The 16,018-nt window shown below is 45.5% G+C and overlaps 1 protein-coding gene across 1 annotated transcript in view; it reads right to left on the bottom strand.

Moving 5' to 3' along the window:
* MAP7D2 (MAP7 domain containing 2) overlaps window positions 1-6,801 on the bottom strand; it is a 112,738-nt gene extending 105,937 nt beyond the window's left edge. The window contains exon 1 of the mRNA XM_081222475.1: window positions 6,705-6,801. Within this exon, the coding sequence (XP_081078601.1) occupies window positions 6,705-6,756 (52 nt within the window). The 5' untranslated portion in view covers window positions 6,757-6,801. The remainder of the gene's footprint in view (window positions 1-6,704) is intronic.
* Window positions 6,802-16,018: the final 9,217 nt, after the last annotated feature.

The following is a 16,018-nucleotide window of genomic DNA, read 5'->3' as shown; positions in this document are numbered from 1 at the left end:
CCAAAAAGGGAGATTCCTCCTCTCCCAGTAGGCGCTTACCATACCTCACCTCAAGAGGTGGAGTCTATTTCCCCTCCCCTTGAATCTGGGCTGGCTTTGTGACTTGCTTTGACCACCAAATGCAGCAGAAGGGACATTCTAGGACTTCCTAGTCTGGGCCATAAGAGAACTGGCAACTTGTACTTCCCAGCTCTTGAAGAACAGCTGCCACACTATGAGGAAGGCCAGGACAGACTCCTCGTGTAATCTGAGACACCTGGGCCATGAGAAGCCATCTTGAACATTTCAACCCCACTGAACTCCCAGCTGACAGCGCACGGAGCAGGAGAACCACTCAATTGAGCCCAACCAACCCCCTGAATGGTGAGAAATAGTAAGTTTGGAGTGTTTTGCTACACAGGAATAGAAAATTACAAATCTCTAAAATGAGAATAAAAACAGTATAAAGGATGGCTATGAGGAATAAAGTAAATAACGTATGACAAGTGCTTATAACAGTGCTTGGGACATAAGTGCTCAACAATTAGCAGCTGGTACTATTTGAGGAGCTAAAATGAACACATGTGCAATATATGACTGCAGACTACTTGGGAGGTTCCATTCAGGTTCTCAGTGCCCTGCAGGCCCTGAGCAGACGAAGGCCCAGGAGGTGAAAAGACAAGGCTTTGAGGTGAAAGCAAGTGCTAGACCTGAAGGATGGAATGTGCAGAACAATGGTTTCTAAATCCCTGATGTGTGGCGAGCCACCTGAGAACTTCCAGGCAACCACGATATGTGCGCACATCAAGGGCTGAAGCCTAGAGGTCTCCATGGAGACAGTGTAGATGGGTGGCTGCCAGGATCTGGGGAGTGGATGACGGGTGAGGGGGAATGGGGAATGACAGCTAATGGTTATGGGGTTTCTCTGCGGGGTGATGAAAATGTTCTAAAATTGATTGTGGTGATAGCTGTACAATTCTGTGAATATACTGACAACCACTGAATTGGGCATTTTAAATGGGTGAAATGTATGGTATGTGAATATTGTCTCAATAAAGCTATTATTACATAAATGGGCAAGGGGAGGGTAAAAATTAAGAGGCTGAGGTGACAAAGGAGCAAGAAATGTTCCATAGGGTTGTCTGGGAGCTATAAGTCTCCAGCTTATTTGGCATGGAGGGGAAAAGCGGTTATTTTCAGATAGTGAATGAACCCAGAGCCAGCCAGGAGCTATGTACCCTGGGGACAGACCCTGCCGTTGCAATGGATCATGGGCACTTGGCGTGACTGCTGTTCCCTCAAACACTTTGTAGGGGTGCACCTCACTCATACCTGTTTTCCTTCTGCTTAAATCACACCCTGAACTCCACTAATCACAAGGTTCTTAAAAAGAGGAAAACTTCCTAGGCAAGAGGAAAGCTACCACTTCCCAAGAGAGAAGCAGACCAAGGCCTACATTCAGACAGACCTCAGAGGCGGATGAAGGGGATCCCGAGGCCCAGCCTGCCCCAGAGCCTCAGGTGCTGAGCCGGCAGACTCCTCATTGGAAAGAGGTCACCTCAGACATGAGCTGGGCGGTGAACAATCCCTCCTGGGCCACGGCGCCCCAAGGGCAGCCACCTTGGACCACTGCCTCTTCCTTCTTCTGGTGTAATTCGTTCAAAAGAGGCTAGAGGGCAGGGCCATGGAAAGTTTTCAAATTATCAAACTGCTGCCAGAGTCAGCTCAGCATGCCAACCCTCCCCCCACCACCTCCCGAAACCGGGCAATACCATCATAAGCATCATCATACTACCTGCCCTGTGAGCACTTACTATGCTGAGCCATTATGAGTTCTACCTTGTTAAATCCTCCCAACAAAGCCCACTAGACTATTGACCAGCATCCCCCAGAAAACCACATCTCTCGTCTGCCCAAATCAACCCTGCAAATCCTACTGTGTTATAAGTCAATCAGTATAACTACTACAGAAGGCAAGATGTTCTTTTAAAAAGTGAACCATGGCAGAAGATGGGGCAACTGAATGAGAGGAAAACATCCTTTAATTGTGGAGAGGGAGAAGGGATAGAGATAGAAACGACAGACTTTGACCAGTTGGATCACTAGGGTCAGTACATCAGAAAAGAAACAGTTGATGGTCAGACTTTCAGGAATTTGCCCTGAAGGTCCTGCCAAGTCCAAGTCCTTCAGTGTCATAATTCCACAAAGCCAGAAGCCCCAGACCAAATACAACTTTGTTTCTTTCTCTCCTGACCTTGGCCCTTCTCATTGTCGAAGGGACTTGCAATGTTAGGACACACTCACAAGCTCAAGTTGCTCCTCTTGTTCCAAACAGCTTTAGGATGACAGTGGTCAATAATGGTTTTAGGGACTTCTCTGGCTGTCCAGTGGTTAGGACGCCACGCTTTCATTGCTGAGGGCCCAGGTTCAGTCCCTGGTCGGGGAACTAAGATCCCACAAGCCGTGCAGTGCAGCAAAAAAAAAAAAAGAATGGTTTTAAATGTAGCAACTTTGAGAAAGGATGAAGAACTGTGATTTCTTGGGGCCCTACTCTCAGCCTTTCCTTTTCCCTACTGTGGCCCCTGGGGGGAGGCTCTCCTGAACGTCCAGTCTGCACCCCTCCATTCTCCTGATCCAGGACAGGGGATGGAAGACAGGCAGATGGAAGGACAGCAGGGAACCTCGTCTCACCTCAAAACAATTCCCTCCTTACCAGGGAACCATGGGCAAATGGATTGAACTCAGTAAACAGTATTTACCTGCAGAAAGCACTGGAAAGTTCAACAAGCCTCAGGAAACATGCTTGTAATTCCACCATCTCAAACTCCTCCACTGACACACTTCTTTAATCCAACTCCCGAGTATTTACTCAACCCAGTGGAGCTGCTCCCAGCATAATGCAATTGTCAAACATCAGTTACACACCTGCTGCGTGCAAAAACTCTTGAGGGGGGTGCTTCCCTGGTGGCGCAGTGGTTGAGAGTCCGCCTGCCGATGCAGGGGACACGGGTTCGTGCCCTGGTCTGGGAAGATCCCACATGCCACGAAGCGCCTGGGCCCGTGAGCCATGGCCGCTGAGCCTGCGCATCCGGAGCCTGTGCTCCACAACGGGAGAGGCCACAACAGGGAGAGGCCGGCGTACCGCAAAAAAAAACAAAAAAAACAAAAAAAACCCCAACTCTGATGGGGAGTAGGATGACCATCCAGTCACCCTCTGCACCAGGCCTCGCCCTCAAGCCAATCATCTAACAGAAGGGACAATGGCTAACCAGCTTCAGCATTTACTGTGTGTCAAGCACTGCTTTATAGATATCAATTCCTTCATCTTCAAGGCAGTGTTTCTATTCCCCCTCCACACGGTGTTCTTAAGCCCATTTTAAAGGTGAGAAAACTAAAGCTTAGCAATGTCTCCCTGAGGTGAGACATCAGGAAGGGGAGAGGTGGCATTCACACCCAGGCAATCTGGATCTCGATCGCCGGAGCTCCAATGACAGCAGGAGCCACCAGCACAGGGCCCTGCTCACAGTGGGCACCCAATGAACATCTGCCGAGAGGAACCGGAAGGTTAATGTCATCACACGGGCAGAATAAGAAGAGTGCTTTCCTGCAGGTGCTGCAGGCATAGGCAAGACGAGTTCCTTAATTCAGACTGAGAGAAGCCTAGAGGAAGCGAATGCCCGAAGGGAAAAGGGGAGAAGGGGGCATTTCAGACTGATTGGTGCCCAGGACCTGTGCAACAGCGAGGCAGTCTGACAGCGGTGATCTGGTGACTCTGCTTGCCCTCTAAAGGTACTGAGGCAGAACCAAGCAACAGGCGCTTGCTCCACATTCCTTATACTGTGATATAACACAAGCACTAAAGAGAACAGCACAACTGGTAATTTCTCTTCTGGGAGTAATTAAAAGGAAAGAAAGAAAGCATCACTGGTGGGTAATGGGGAAAAATGCACAGAATTTCAGTATTGGAAGAACCTGTTGCTAGAAGAAACAACCAGACAGGTATTCCCCTGTGACCTTCTACAACAGCTCCCAGGAAAACCACTTGCCGGCCCATATCGCCCAGCTGTGCTGCCGTGAAATTGTCCGAGAGCCTAAACATCTCAGGCCTCTTTGTCTTTTCTGCCCCTCACAGCACTCAGCACAAGCTTAGGATCAATGGTTGACTCTCAAGAAATGCAGGTTCACTCTCATCAAGAATGGGTCCCAAATGATAAGGCCTTGGGCAGCCAAGAGTAATCAGTACCAAGATGTATTATAAAACCTCAAAGGGCTTCCCTGGTGGCGCAGAGGTTAAGAATCCGCCTCCCAAGGTAGGGGACACAGGTTTGGGCCCTGGTCCAGGAAGATCCCACATGCCGCGGAGCAGCTGCTCCTGTGCGCCCAACTACTGAGCCTGCGCTCTAGAGCCCACGAGCCACAACCACTGAAGCCCGTGTGCCTCGAGCCGGTGCTCTGCAACAAGAGAAGCCACTGCAATGGGAAGCCCGCGCACCTCAACAAAGAGTAGCCCCAGCTCGCCGCAACTAGAGAAAGCCCGTGCGCAGCAACGGAGACCCAACGCAGACAAAAGTAAATAAATAAATACTTAAAAAACACAAAAAACTCAATAATCAAGACTTCTCTGAGGATGACTTTTTTTTTTTTTTTGGTACGCGGGCCTCTCACTGTTGTGGCCTCTCCCGTTGCGGAGCACAGGCTCCGGATGCGCAGGCTCAGCGGCCATGGCTCACGGGCCCAGCCGCTCCGCGGCATGTGGGATCTTCCCTGACCGGGGCACGAACCCGTGTCCCCTGCATCGGCAGGCGGACTCTCAACCACTGCACCACCAGGGAAGCCCAGGATGACATTTTTCTAAGTACTTAGCCTCACAAAACCCGCTTTGAAAGAACAAACCATGGTACTACCTGGCACCTAAATTGAACACTCCAATTTTTCCACATCAACCCTTTGCACATAAAAGTTTATGAAATATATATATATATATATATATATATATATATATATATATATATATAGGCCGCATCGCGCGGTTTGTGGAATCTGTTCCCGGTCCAGGGATTGAACCCATGCCCCCTACGGTGGAAGCACGGAGTCTTAACCACTGGACCACCAGGGAACTCCCTGAAATATTTTAAACCTTCATACAACATGTCTTTCTATATTTCTAATTTCAAGTGAAGGAAAAGAGTTTTAAGCTATTTTTCTACAATAAAGTTTCCAACTAGAACTTAATAAGGATGTCCCCTTATTAAGTGCCTTCAAATAGATTAAAATACCACAGATATTTCAGGCTCAACCATACAGCTCCGCCCTGCCTCTAAAACATCGAAACGACCTAATTGTTTAAACTCTCGACCAAATAAAAATGTGAACTTTAACAACCTCCCTTTTCCAATGTTATATTCTACTAGGTCCCACTCCCCCAAGGCTGGTTCTGATGGATGGGTGGGTTTTGGGTTTCTCCCTAGCACATTCAGCCGAGTTTCCCAAACAAAAAGGACGAAAACAGAAGTACATCTTTTTAGTATTTATATCACTATCCTGTGATATTTGTTAAATTCTGCCTTCAAAACAAATGCGTGATGAAAAACGCAAACTGGGAAAGATTTAAGCCACCTCCTCCTTTTCGAAATGATGCAAATGAAGGCCCAATCAGAACATACCCCTCCCCCATGAAAACCATGTTTTAAGTGACTAAAGAACATTGCCCTTGATTTCCTTCCCTTCCTTGGTACACCTTACATAAAACACGCAGATCTTCACTATGTGATAATTCTCCAAATCCTATACTTAAGATCTGTGCGCTTTTGTGGGATGCATGTTATACTGCGGTAAAACACGCCTTAAAAATAGCTCACACTAACTTAAAAAAAAGAAAAAAAAAAGGTGTTGCCAGGAAAAACATGAAATCGGTTTCCAAGTCACTTACACACCCGCACTACCTGCAACCACTTTACAGAACGTTAGAAGATGCGAGACCAGCTTATCTAAAATTCTGCCAAATGTCCTCAAAATCTCTCCCTGGTTCGCTCGCTTCCAGGCAGCCAATCCGGGGACCGTCCCTCCTTAGCTCCCAGCAGCTGCAATCTCTAGGGCCGGGGGACTCATCCGTCGCGCTGCCACGCGAGGGAGCCGCAACCCCGCCAGACCCCTGGGCAACGCACCCGCGGCCGCCGGGAGCGCAAGCGGGTGGCAGGGGAACCCGGCCCGGGGCTCGCAGCTGGCCACCCCTGCCAGGGGGTGACGCGCCGGTTCTGCCCCCCGGGGACGCCGCGAAGCATGAAGCTGGGCTGCCCTTCGCGCGCGACGCCCGAGACGCAGATTGGGCAGGCGCGCAGGCCCCGCGCCCGCTCGGTCGGCCCCACTGCCCCCCACACCTGCTGCTCTGCGATGCGGGGCCAGCCCCCCCGGGCCCCTGGGGCATCAAGCGTGGCCCCGGTCCCCGCACGCCAAACACACCTGCCACCCACCCTAAGCCACCCCCAATCCCACCCACTCACTCAGGCCACTCGAGAGGGTACCCTGCCACCGGCACCGTGAGGGACGCCGGCCCCGAGATCCCGCGCCCAGGCGACCCCGGGCCGAGGAAAGGACATTAGCTCAGTTCCGCGCCCCGCCCCCCACGGCCTCGCGCTCCAGAACCTCTGCCTCTTGCGGCCCGCCCCGCCCCCCACGCCCGGGGGGCCTGAGGCTCCCACGCGCCCGCCGCATCCCGGGGGCCCTACCTGAAGGCCGGTGGTTGGGCGGCGAGGTCCGCACCGCGCCCGGTTCGGCCATCTTCCCGGGGAGCGGGGGGGCCCGCGTAAGCCCCTCCGTCCCGGCTGCCGCCCCGCAGTCGACGCCGTGCTCCATCGGGATGCCGGGGCCGCACAGGCGCACTGCCCCTGCCGCCGCGCCGTATCGGACCCGCGCGCGTCCGCACGCGCACGCGTCCCCACGCGCACGCGTCCCCCCCACGGCGCGCACGTGCGATGTGCGCACCGGTTTTCAAGCCGCGCATGAGCACCGCGTGCACACGCGAGGTGCACACGGGTCCTTAAGCAGCAGGCGCCTACCTCGTGCACTTGGCAATATGCACACCAGCCCTCACACAGCACGAGTACACGGCGTGCACGTGCAATGTGAGCACTAGTTCTCACAGCGCTCCCACACACCGCGTGCACGTTTGATGTGCACACCAGTCCTCACAGCGCGCACGCACACACGGCATGCACACGGTTCCTCATACAGTGCTTACACGCAGCATGCACAGCGTGCACACACCGGTGTAAACACACGTCCCCACACAGTGCATACACTCAGCATTATATACATGGGATGTAGTTTCTCACACAGGGTGCACACACATCCTCACGCAGTGTGAACACAGCGCGCACACACCATGTGTACACACCTGCCCACCCAGCACGCACATGTTCTCACACGGCTCGCAGAAGTTCACATACACTAGGCATCCACATACCTAGAGCTGCAGCTCTGGAAACAGGTCCTATTAGGGCCTCAGGCAGGCGCCGCTTGGGCCAGTGCCACGTGTGCAGATGCCTACCTCCAAGCACAGAGGTGCACGGGTGGCAGGCGCTAGGTCTCCCCTCACCGCAGCGAGGGGCTCCAGGAAGCCAGACTGGTGGACCTTCAAGGAAGAGGAGGGGCACGCAGTCGGCCTTCCATCCATGCCCGCACTCCCAGGCTGATTCCACCCGAACGCTACTCAATGGCTTCTTCCTTCCTGATGTGCAAATAATGCACTAGAGAAATCTCTGCGAGGAGAACATCTCTGGGAAGACAAATGAGAATGCACTGAACGTGTAGCCTTGGGAGTACGCGTCTGGACAGGGTGTGGGGGCCTGTGGAGGTGTGTTTCCCCTGGATGTCTTTTTACCCCTGCCAGAAGCATTTAACTTCTTTTCAAAAATATACATATTGAAAAAGACATCTTCGCAGAGCCAGCTCAAGCCTCCAGGTGTTTACCCAGATATAGCCCGCCAAGTGATAACCCACCCCAGGGGAGCCCCAGGCTGCACGTTTCTCTGCTGGGCAGTGACCAACCCCGGGTTTTAACTTCCACCCCTGGGGGAGAAAGAAATGCAAGGTTAAAAAGCCGAATAGAGCTGAATCAGGGTACAAGGTTTCTTTTGGGAGGGTGATGATAACATTCTAGAATTACATTATAGTGATGGTTGACTCTATAAGTATACTAAAAGCCACTGTACATTTTAAACGGGTGAACTTTATGGTGTGTAATTTATACAATTAAAAAAACCCCAACAAGTTGAAACCCTCAGTAACCGACAACCAGATTCTTAGTGAAAAGCTTGGGAAGAGTCCCTTTGTTGGCACAAAAATGTGATGAACGTGTTCATGACGCTCCCAAAGGTGTGCTAGGAGTAGGGTGCAGCTATGGTGAGAAGGCCAGAAGGCGAGTTTAGACACAAATGAGCAGAAAAGCGGGCAAGTTGGGGCTGGCCCCTTGTTCGTAATGGAAACTGCTTCCAACTCAATAAGATTGAGACAAGTTAATTAGGGTTTGGGAGCTGTTTTCACTTTTTCTTTTTTTCTTCTTTTGGTCTTACAGACCTTGGGTACGAGTTTATAACTCATCCACCTCCTGAGCTCAAGGCTTGCTGACTTGTCAGAACACCCCTGTCTAGTTTGATTCTATTTTTTTCTCTTTTGATTCTATTTTTTCTGTTTATTTTCTATTCCCACTTGCATTCCTCTCTTCAATCATATACACCTCCTGTTTAATATATTTTTGTAGTTCTACTTTCAAACATATAGTGAAGATATGCGTGGTTTAAATTTATATAAATGATAAGGCACACCAGCTATCATTCTGTTTTTCCTTGCTTGGAATTGTTTTCAACATCTAACTATTGCAACTGTATACAAATCTATCAGAAATAGATTAACTGGGACTTCGCCTTCCAATGCAGGGCCTGTGGGAGCTAAGATCCCACATGCCTGGAGGCCAAAAAACCAAAAACATAAAACAGAAGCAATATTGTAACAAATACAGTAAAGACTTTAAAAATGGTCCACATCAAAAGAAAGAGATTAACCATTTATTCTGGTTTACTCTTCTGTAAATTACTTGTTCAATCCCTGTCTTTCTATTGGGCTACTTGTCTTTCTCTTGTTGATTTTTGGTTTTTTGTATTCTAGATAATCCTTGTGGGCTTATATATTCCACGCTATCAACTAACGTTTCCTAAGATTAGCAAAACGTTAATTTTTATGCCAAAATCAATCCATTTAAAAAAGCTTCTTATACAGAAATAACCACAAACTTACAGAAAAGTTGCACAAGAATTTACAAAGAACAGTCATATGCCCTTTACTCAAACTCATCTATCATTGACATTTTACCCCATTTATCATTTGTAATCCTAGCTCTTTTTTTTTTTTTAATCCTTGGTTGTTTTGCTAGCAAGTTGCATAAATATACACGGCCCTCTCCCCTTAAATACTTCAGTGTGTATTTCCTAAGGATATTGTCTTTTTATTTTTGGCTGCGTTGGGTCTTTGTTGCTTCGCGCGGGCTTTCTCCAGTTGTGGCAAGCGGGGCCTACTCTTCGTTGCGGTGCTTGGGCTTCTCATTGGGGTGGCTTCTCCTGTTGCGGAGCACGGGCTCTAGGCGCACGGGCTTCAGTAGTTGTGGTGCACGGGCCCTAGAGCACAGGCTCAGTAGTTGTGGCGCTCGGGCTTAGTTGCTCCGCAGCATGTGGGATCTTCAAGGACCAGGGCTCGAACCGGTGTCCCCTGCATTGACAGATGGATTCTTAACCACTGCGCCACCAGGGAAGTCCTCTAAGGATATTGTCTTACCCACATTAGTTATCAACTTCAGTAAATATAACATGGATACAATAATTTTACCTAATTGGCTGCCAGTTTCTCCAGTATAGAGGTGCTATTTTTCTCTTGCAACTAATCGGCAACCTGTGGGGAGCCACTTTAAGGCCAAGCAAATATTCTACTCCTTGCCAAAACTTCTTCCTAAGGTTTAACATCCATTGATAGTTCTTGATTCAATCTTTCCCATGGTTACAAAATAAAACCTATCAATTTTCACCTTATGCTTATGGTTTGTGCTTTAAGAGGTCTTGGTTTTGTTCTGGATACAGATGTAAAAGGTCAAACTGTAGGATGTTTATTGTAGTCCCTCAACTCCGGTGGAGATGAACCTCAAGGGGGAAAGAGATCAACTCAAATTGTAGTTAGAAGAAGGAATTAACGAGGGTCATAGGTCTTAATTATATACTTGCCTAATCACAATATAGTCTACATTTTCCTCATTAGTTTACAGATTTACCTTTAAAGCAATTTATTTTCTGTATATGGTGTGACAGAGATCCATATTTACTTTTCTCTGTAAAATGTAGGTTTGTCCAGCACCAACTTTTAAGTACTCTATCCTTTCCCCAATGATTTTGAAACCACTTTTATCATATATCAGATTCCCATATGTACATGGGCTTGATTCTGAGCTCTTTATTCTGATCTGTCTGTTACTGCATCTATTATTTATTACTATGGATTATGGTGTGACAGTATCTGATGAAGGGTTCTTTGCTCTGCTTTTAAAATTGCCTTAGAAATTCATAATTTCCATATGAACTTATTCTAGAATCAATTTTTCTATCCCCCTCAAATCCTGTTGGAATATTAATCAGAACTGGCATTTCTATGACATCATACCATCTATGAACAGTGTCTTTCTATTTAAGCCATCTGTTTAACAAAATGACATTAGTTTGCTGGGCTTTTGCCATTAGGCTAACTTCCTAAAAATCTAGTTAGAGTTGAATGACTTTTTTTTTTTTTTTTTAGCCTCACCGCGCAGCATGCAGGATCTTTGTTCCCTCGAACCCGTGCCCCCTGCAGTGGAAACACGGAGTCCTAACCACTGGATCACCAGAGAATTCCCTGAACGTCTTAAAATCTGTTATACCATCTAGTTGTTAAGTGTAGTGCAACTCCCAATTTTTTTGCCTCAGAGCCCCTTTACAGCAGGGGTTGGTAACCTATGGCCTGTGGGCCAAATGTAGCCCACCACCTACTTCTTGAACTTTTCCTGCAATACAGCCACACTCATTTGTTTACGTGTTGTCTCAGGCTATTGTGCAACACTGGCAGAACTGAATAGCTGTAAAAGAGATCATATGGCCTACAAAGCTTAAAATATTTACTATCTGGTCCTTTAGTAAAAGTTCACCAACTCCTATTTTACACCTAAGATTGAGACTCCCAAAGAACTTCTGTAATCTGCTAATGGTGGTGAATGTTTAGTTTTCCAAAACTCAATTTTTACTCGAAAGCACATGTGTAATATTGCAACAAACACTCAGTTTTCCTTGAAGTGACAAGTTCACTTGTGGGAGTATTGATGTGCTAGGAATTTTTAAAAAGATTTGTTACTTTAACAGTAAGCCTAAACAACATACTTTTAATGAAAAGTAACAACCCCCTCCCAATTCGAGAAGAGTGGCATTGTTTCACATTTTTGCAAATCTCTTTACTGTCTGGCTTAAATGAAAATTGAGTCTCGGGACTTCCCTGGTGGTCCAGTGGTTAAGAATCCGCCTTCCAATGCAAGGGACTCGGGTTCGATCCCTGGTCAGGGAACTAAGATTCCACATGCTGTGGGGCAACTAAGCCTGCGTGCCGCAGCTAGAGAAGCCAGCATCCTGCAACGAAGATCCCGCATGCTGCAAATAAGACCCGAGGCAGCCAAATAAATAAATAAATATTTTAAAAAAAGTAAAATTGAGTTGCATATCTGCTTTTGTATTCAGTGTGTTACAATGCGTTTTCGTTAAAGCACACAAAGAAAATCTGGCCACTATGTAGTTGGAAAAAGGAGTACTATTTTAATGGCTTTTCAGGTAACCGTGTATGCTCTTGACACTATACCCAATCCTGACAAATGGTAACTTCTTAAAGTTAGTTGCATTGTGGAATCTAATACTGCATCAGTGATCTTTTCATACTAGTACGTTAAAATCCACTCATCATTTAGAAAATACTGCTTGACTCCGCTACGTTCTTCCAAATGTCAACACACTTCATTCTACAGTATTAAAAAGTCACACTCATTATTACCACCTCTGATCTCTTCACTGCAAAGCCGTCAAGCTAATGGTGGCAACATCAGTTTCCCCAAACTCTTAATTTTTCACTTGAAAGCTGAAATCTTATCACCTCCAACAAATGCTGTCAGTTGTTTTCCTTGAAGTGACAGGGTTATTTTGAGAAAATAACCTGACCACAAACCCACGTCTGAATAACCAGTTTGTCTGTTGTTCTTTCAAGTAAAAATGGTATTCCATGAAAAACGATGGCCAGTTCAGTTTGCAACTCAATAACTGCACGAGTGTTTTTCCGTGAGGCAACTATGGTACTTCACAGCACGCAGATGTGTTTCATGGAGCACGTCTTAACCTTGTCACACGAACTATTAAAAAGATGTGTACTCAAGGGTTGGATTTAATAAGATGAATCATTTTACTGCTTGCCAGGGACATTCTTAAGTAAAATTCCCTTTTTAAAAGAAATTATGAGTTTCTATGTTTGCTTTTGGTAGATAAACTATCAAGTTAGGAAAATCCCGATTATTCTTAGATTTCCAAGAGATGTTTAAAAGCATAAATATGCATTGAACTTTATCAAATGTGCAAAAATCCAACTAATTCTATACCTGACAGTCCAGTGGATCAAATCAGCAATGAGACTTTACTAAGGTTTTGTCCCCACTTTTTGATCTGCCATTATCAGGTTGTGAACCGAACAAAGCCTGGACTGGAACAGAAAAGACTGGCTTTTTAAAAGTGACCAAGTTAAAAAAAAAAAAAGAAAAGTGAGCAAGTTGACCAGAGGATAAATATCTACTTCACCTATGTCTTTGCACAGTATAAAATAAGGTCCAGTGAATGGGATTCTGGAAATTTGAGATCATTCTGGACAACTGATTTACCATTAGAAAATGTCTTCAGCACAGGTTTGTAACAAATTCACTTGCTCAGAAAATGCAATCCTGTAACTGGAGTCTGACCAAACGGATTCATTCAAATCAAACAACCAAAAACACAAAAATAAAAAACAGATTAAGTATACATTTCCCTCATACATCAAAATTTTCAGAAAAGAATGATCATGAATAAAAGTTTAGTTAAAAATGTCATAAACAGTTTGAAAAGAATCAACTGCATATACTGTTGAAAGATAATTCATTTTATTTTTAATTGCAATAGTTTGCATCTGATTTCTTTACGTAATTCCAAATGATGGGAAAGGAAACCTCCAAATCAGTACCAATTAGCTGTCATGAATCTATGGTAAAAGGACTCATTAAAGACTTAAGAATGAAAGATGACCAGAGCTATCAATATTACTAATTATAAGGTTTCTCTAAAGAAATATAGAGCAAGTTGGTACTTTGCAAAATACCTTTCTTTAAGCAATTTAGAGACTTCCATCTGTTAGTCTTATGCTGAATTAAATGAGGGTGGTAGTAATTATTTTAAATATTGTGTCGACATGAATATACAAATATATATTCTACACACTTCTTTTATTATAGGAACCAAAGACTGCAAGTAAAAGAAATGGTAAATAGAGAATAAAAAAGACGTGCATATTCTATCTTACACAGTCCTGGATATCAAGTGAACAGCGGCGGACACTGCTCTAAGTGGATCACACATATGAACACACATTATTAAGCCTCCCAACAATTCTGTGATTCTGTAGGTACTCTTCTCATCATCTCCATCTTACAGGTGAGGAGCCTGAAGCTCAGACAAGCTGGAGGAGGTGCCCGTGGTCACCTGCAGGTAAAGGGCAGAGTGGGGGTTGCGGCACAGGCTGCCTGACCCCAGAGCCCATGTTCTTGACTCTCTACCACATGCCTCCTAAGCACTAGGCGGCTGTGGAGGGAAGAGAAGACACACTCCAACACACCCTCCGAATTCCTTGGTTCACTCCATACCTGAGAGGCTAGTGTCTTATCACACTTATAGTAAGACTTAATTCAGATTTTGTTCTTTTCTAAAATAGGAAGAAAAAAGCACGGATGGTAGTTGAAGGTAAATAAAAAACACAAAGTGGTATGTAAAAGCTGTATAAATGAAACTTCCCCTAACTAAGCAGAACAGAGACCTAAACATCTCACACCAATACAAATCTTTTTAATCTTTATGACAGGTAACATAAAGAACTTACTCTCATTTCGCTGTCAAGCCACAGTTAATACTGCATGTTGTTAAATCTGTACACAATACAAATAAAGTATAAATCCAGCTAGGTATTTTATTTGAAACATGCTTTTACCTATTAGATTACTCACTTGCTCTGAAGTCAATACTGACAGCAGTTTGTATCTATTCAAGATGTTATGCAATGTCCTACAATTTAATATTTACACAAGATAGATGAGATTAAGTTAAACTACAAGTCACCAGGAGTTCTGTAAGCAACTATACTTATAGCCATGATTCCACAGATGTGGTGAGTAAACCAATGGCCACTCCTTAATAAAATACAAGAATTTTCATCATGCAGTTTACAGGCTCCGTAAGAGGTGGTCTCTTTGAGAGGCTGGATTTTCAAGAAAGATTCAACAAACAATTAAATCTTGACAAGTCTTTTTTTTTTTTTTTTTTTTTTTTTGGTATGTGGGCCTCTCACTGTTGTGGCCTCTCCCGTTGCGGAGCACAGGCTCCGGACGCGCAGGCTCAGCGGCCATGGCTCACGGGCCCAGCCGCTCCGCGGCATATGGGATCCTCCCAGACCGGGGCACGAACCCGTATCCCCTGCATCGGCAGGCGGACTCTCAACCACTGCGCCACCAGGGAAGCCCTTGGCAACTCTTTTTTTACACAAAGACTTGGTTTGGTTATTTAGCCACCTTAGTAACACAACTTATTTATATACTCTAATTGGAAGTGGAATAAGCACTGCATGAAAAATGCACACCTATCAAACTCATTAGTAATAACTATTACACTCTCTTAGCAGTAAGAATCATTATTCTTGGATTTCAAAGACTTTATTTTCTTTCAGGGCACACTTTATAGCACTGTATTTATAGGAATCAAACAGTATAACGACAAAAAATGTTTTTTCTTCTTGAGGACCACTTCCATTCCTCCTTTGAAATATAATCAAATCAATGAAACTAATTTCCACATTAAAGACAAGTTAGTAAAATAATTCCTCCAAGTAGTGTTGCATATGAACTACAAGTTTACCCCAACTATTTTTTTTTTTTTTTTTTTTTTGCGGTACACGGGCCTCTCCCGTTGCGGAGCACAGGCTCCGGACGCGCAGGCTCAGCGGCCATGGCTCATGGGCCCAGTCGCTCCGCGGCATGTGGGATTTCCCCGGACTGGGGCACGAACCCGCGTCCCCTGCATCGGCAGATGGACTCTCAACCACTGCGCCACCAGGGAAGCCCCAACCCCAACTATTTTAATCATTATGATTTGAGATTTTCTAGGGTACAACAGCACTAGATTGGGCTGTTACTACCTAGGCAAGAAAAAAAAAATGTCACCTGCAAACACATGAATTGGGGTAAGAATCTTTAGACAAACCATATTGTTAGAGGAGGTTAAATAGAAAAACTAATGTTTGAGTTGCACCACCCCTACCATGAACTGTAGCACAGATGCAGAGTCAAAACATTCTTGGTAAAACAATGTGGAGGAAAGATCTACATATACCACAAATTTACCAAAACACTTTTATGTACAGAAGCCTAAATATCTCAGGAGGTTTAGATTACCGACAAAGATGATCACTAAGTCAATTCTTCAAGGCTGGTTCCTTACGAGTACTAAAAACCAGTCCACGGTCTCAGACGCATCCCACCTAGCTTAAGTGTTCAGGGACTCCATAGAGTAAGAAACATCAACTGCAATTGTCCACTCTTAGTTTCTGTTTTTTGATTTAATGTTTTATAGTACCTCAGATTTTTATTCCAGAGTTTGCACACTTAGGAAAGGAAATTATACTAAGCATGGGATCAAAGATGTGATTA

This window comes from Mesoplodon bidens (assembly GCF_964165515.1).
Source record: "Mesoplodon bidens genome assembly, chromosome: X".
NCBI lineage: Eukaryota > Metazoa > Chordata > Mammalia > Artiodactyla > Ziphiidae > Mesoplodon > Mesoplodon bidens.
The sequence above is the reverse complement of the archived record's forward strand: the minus strand, read 5'-3'. Positions and strand labels throughout refer to the sequence as shown.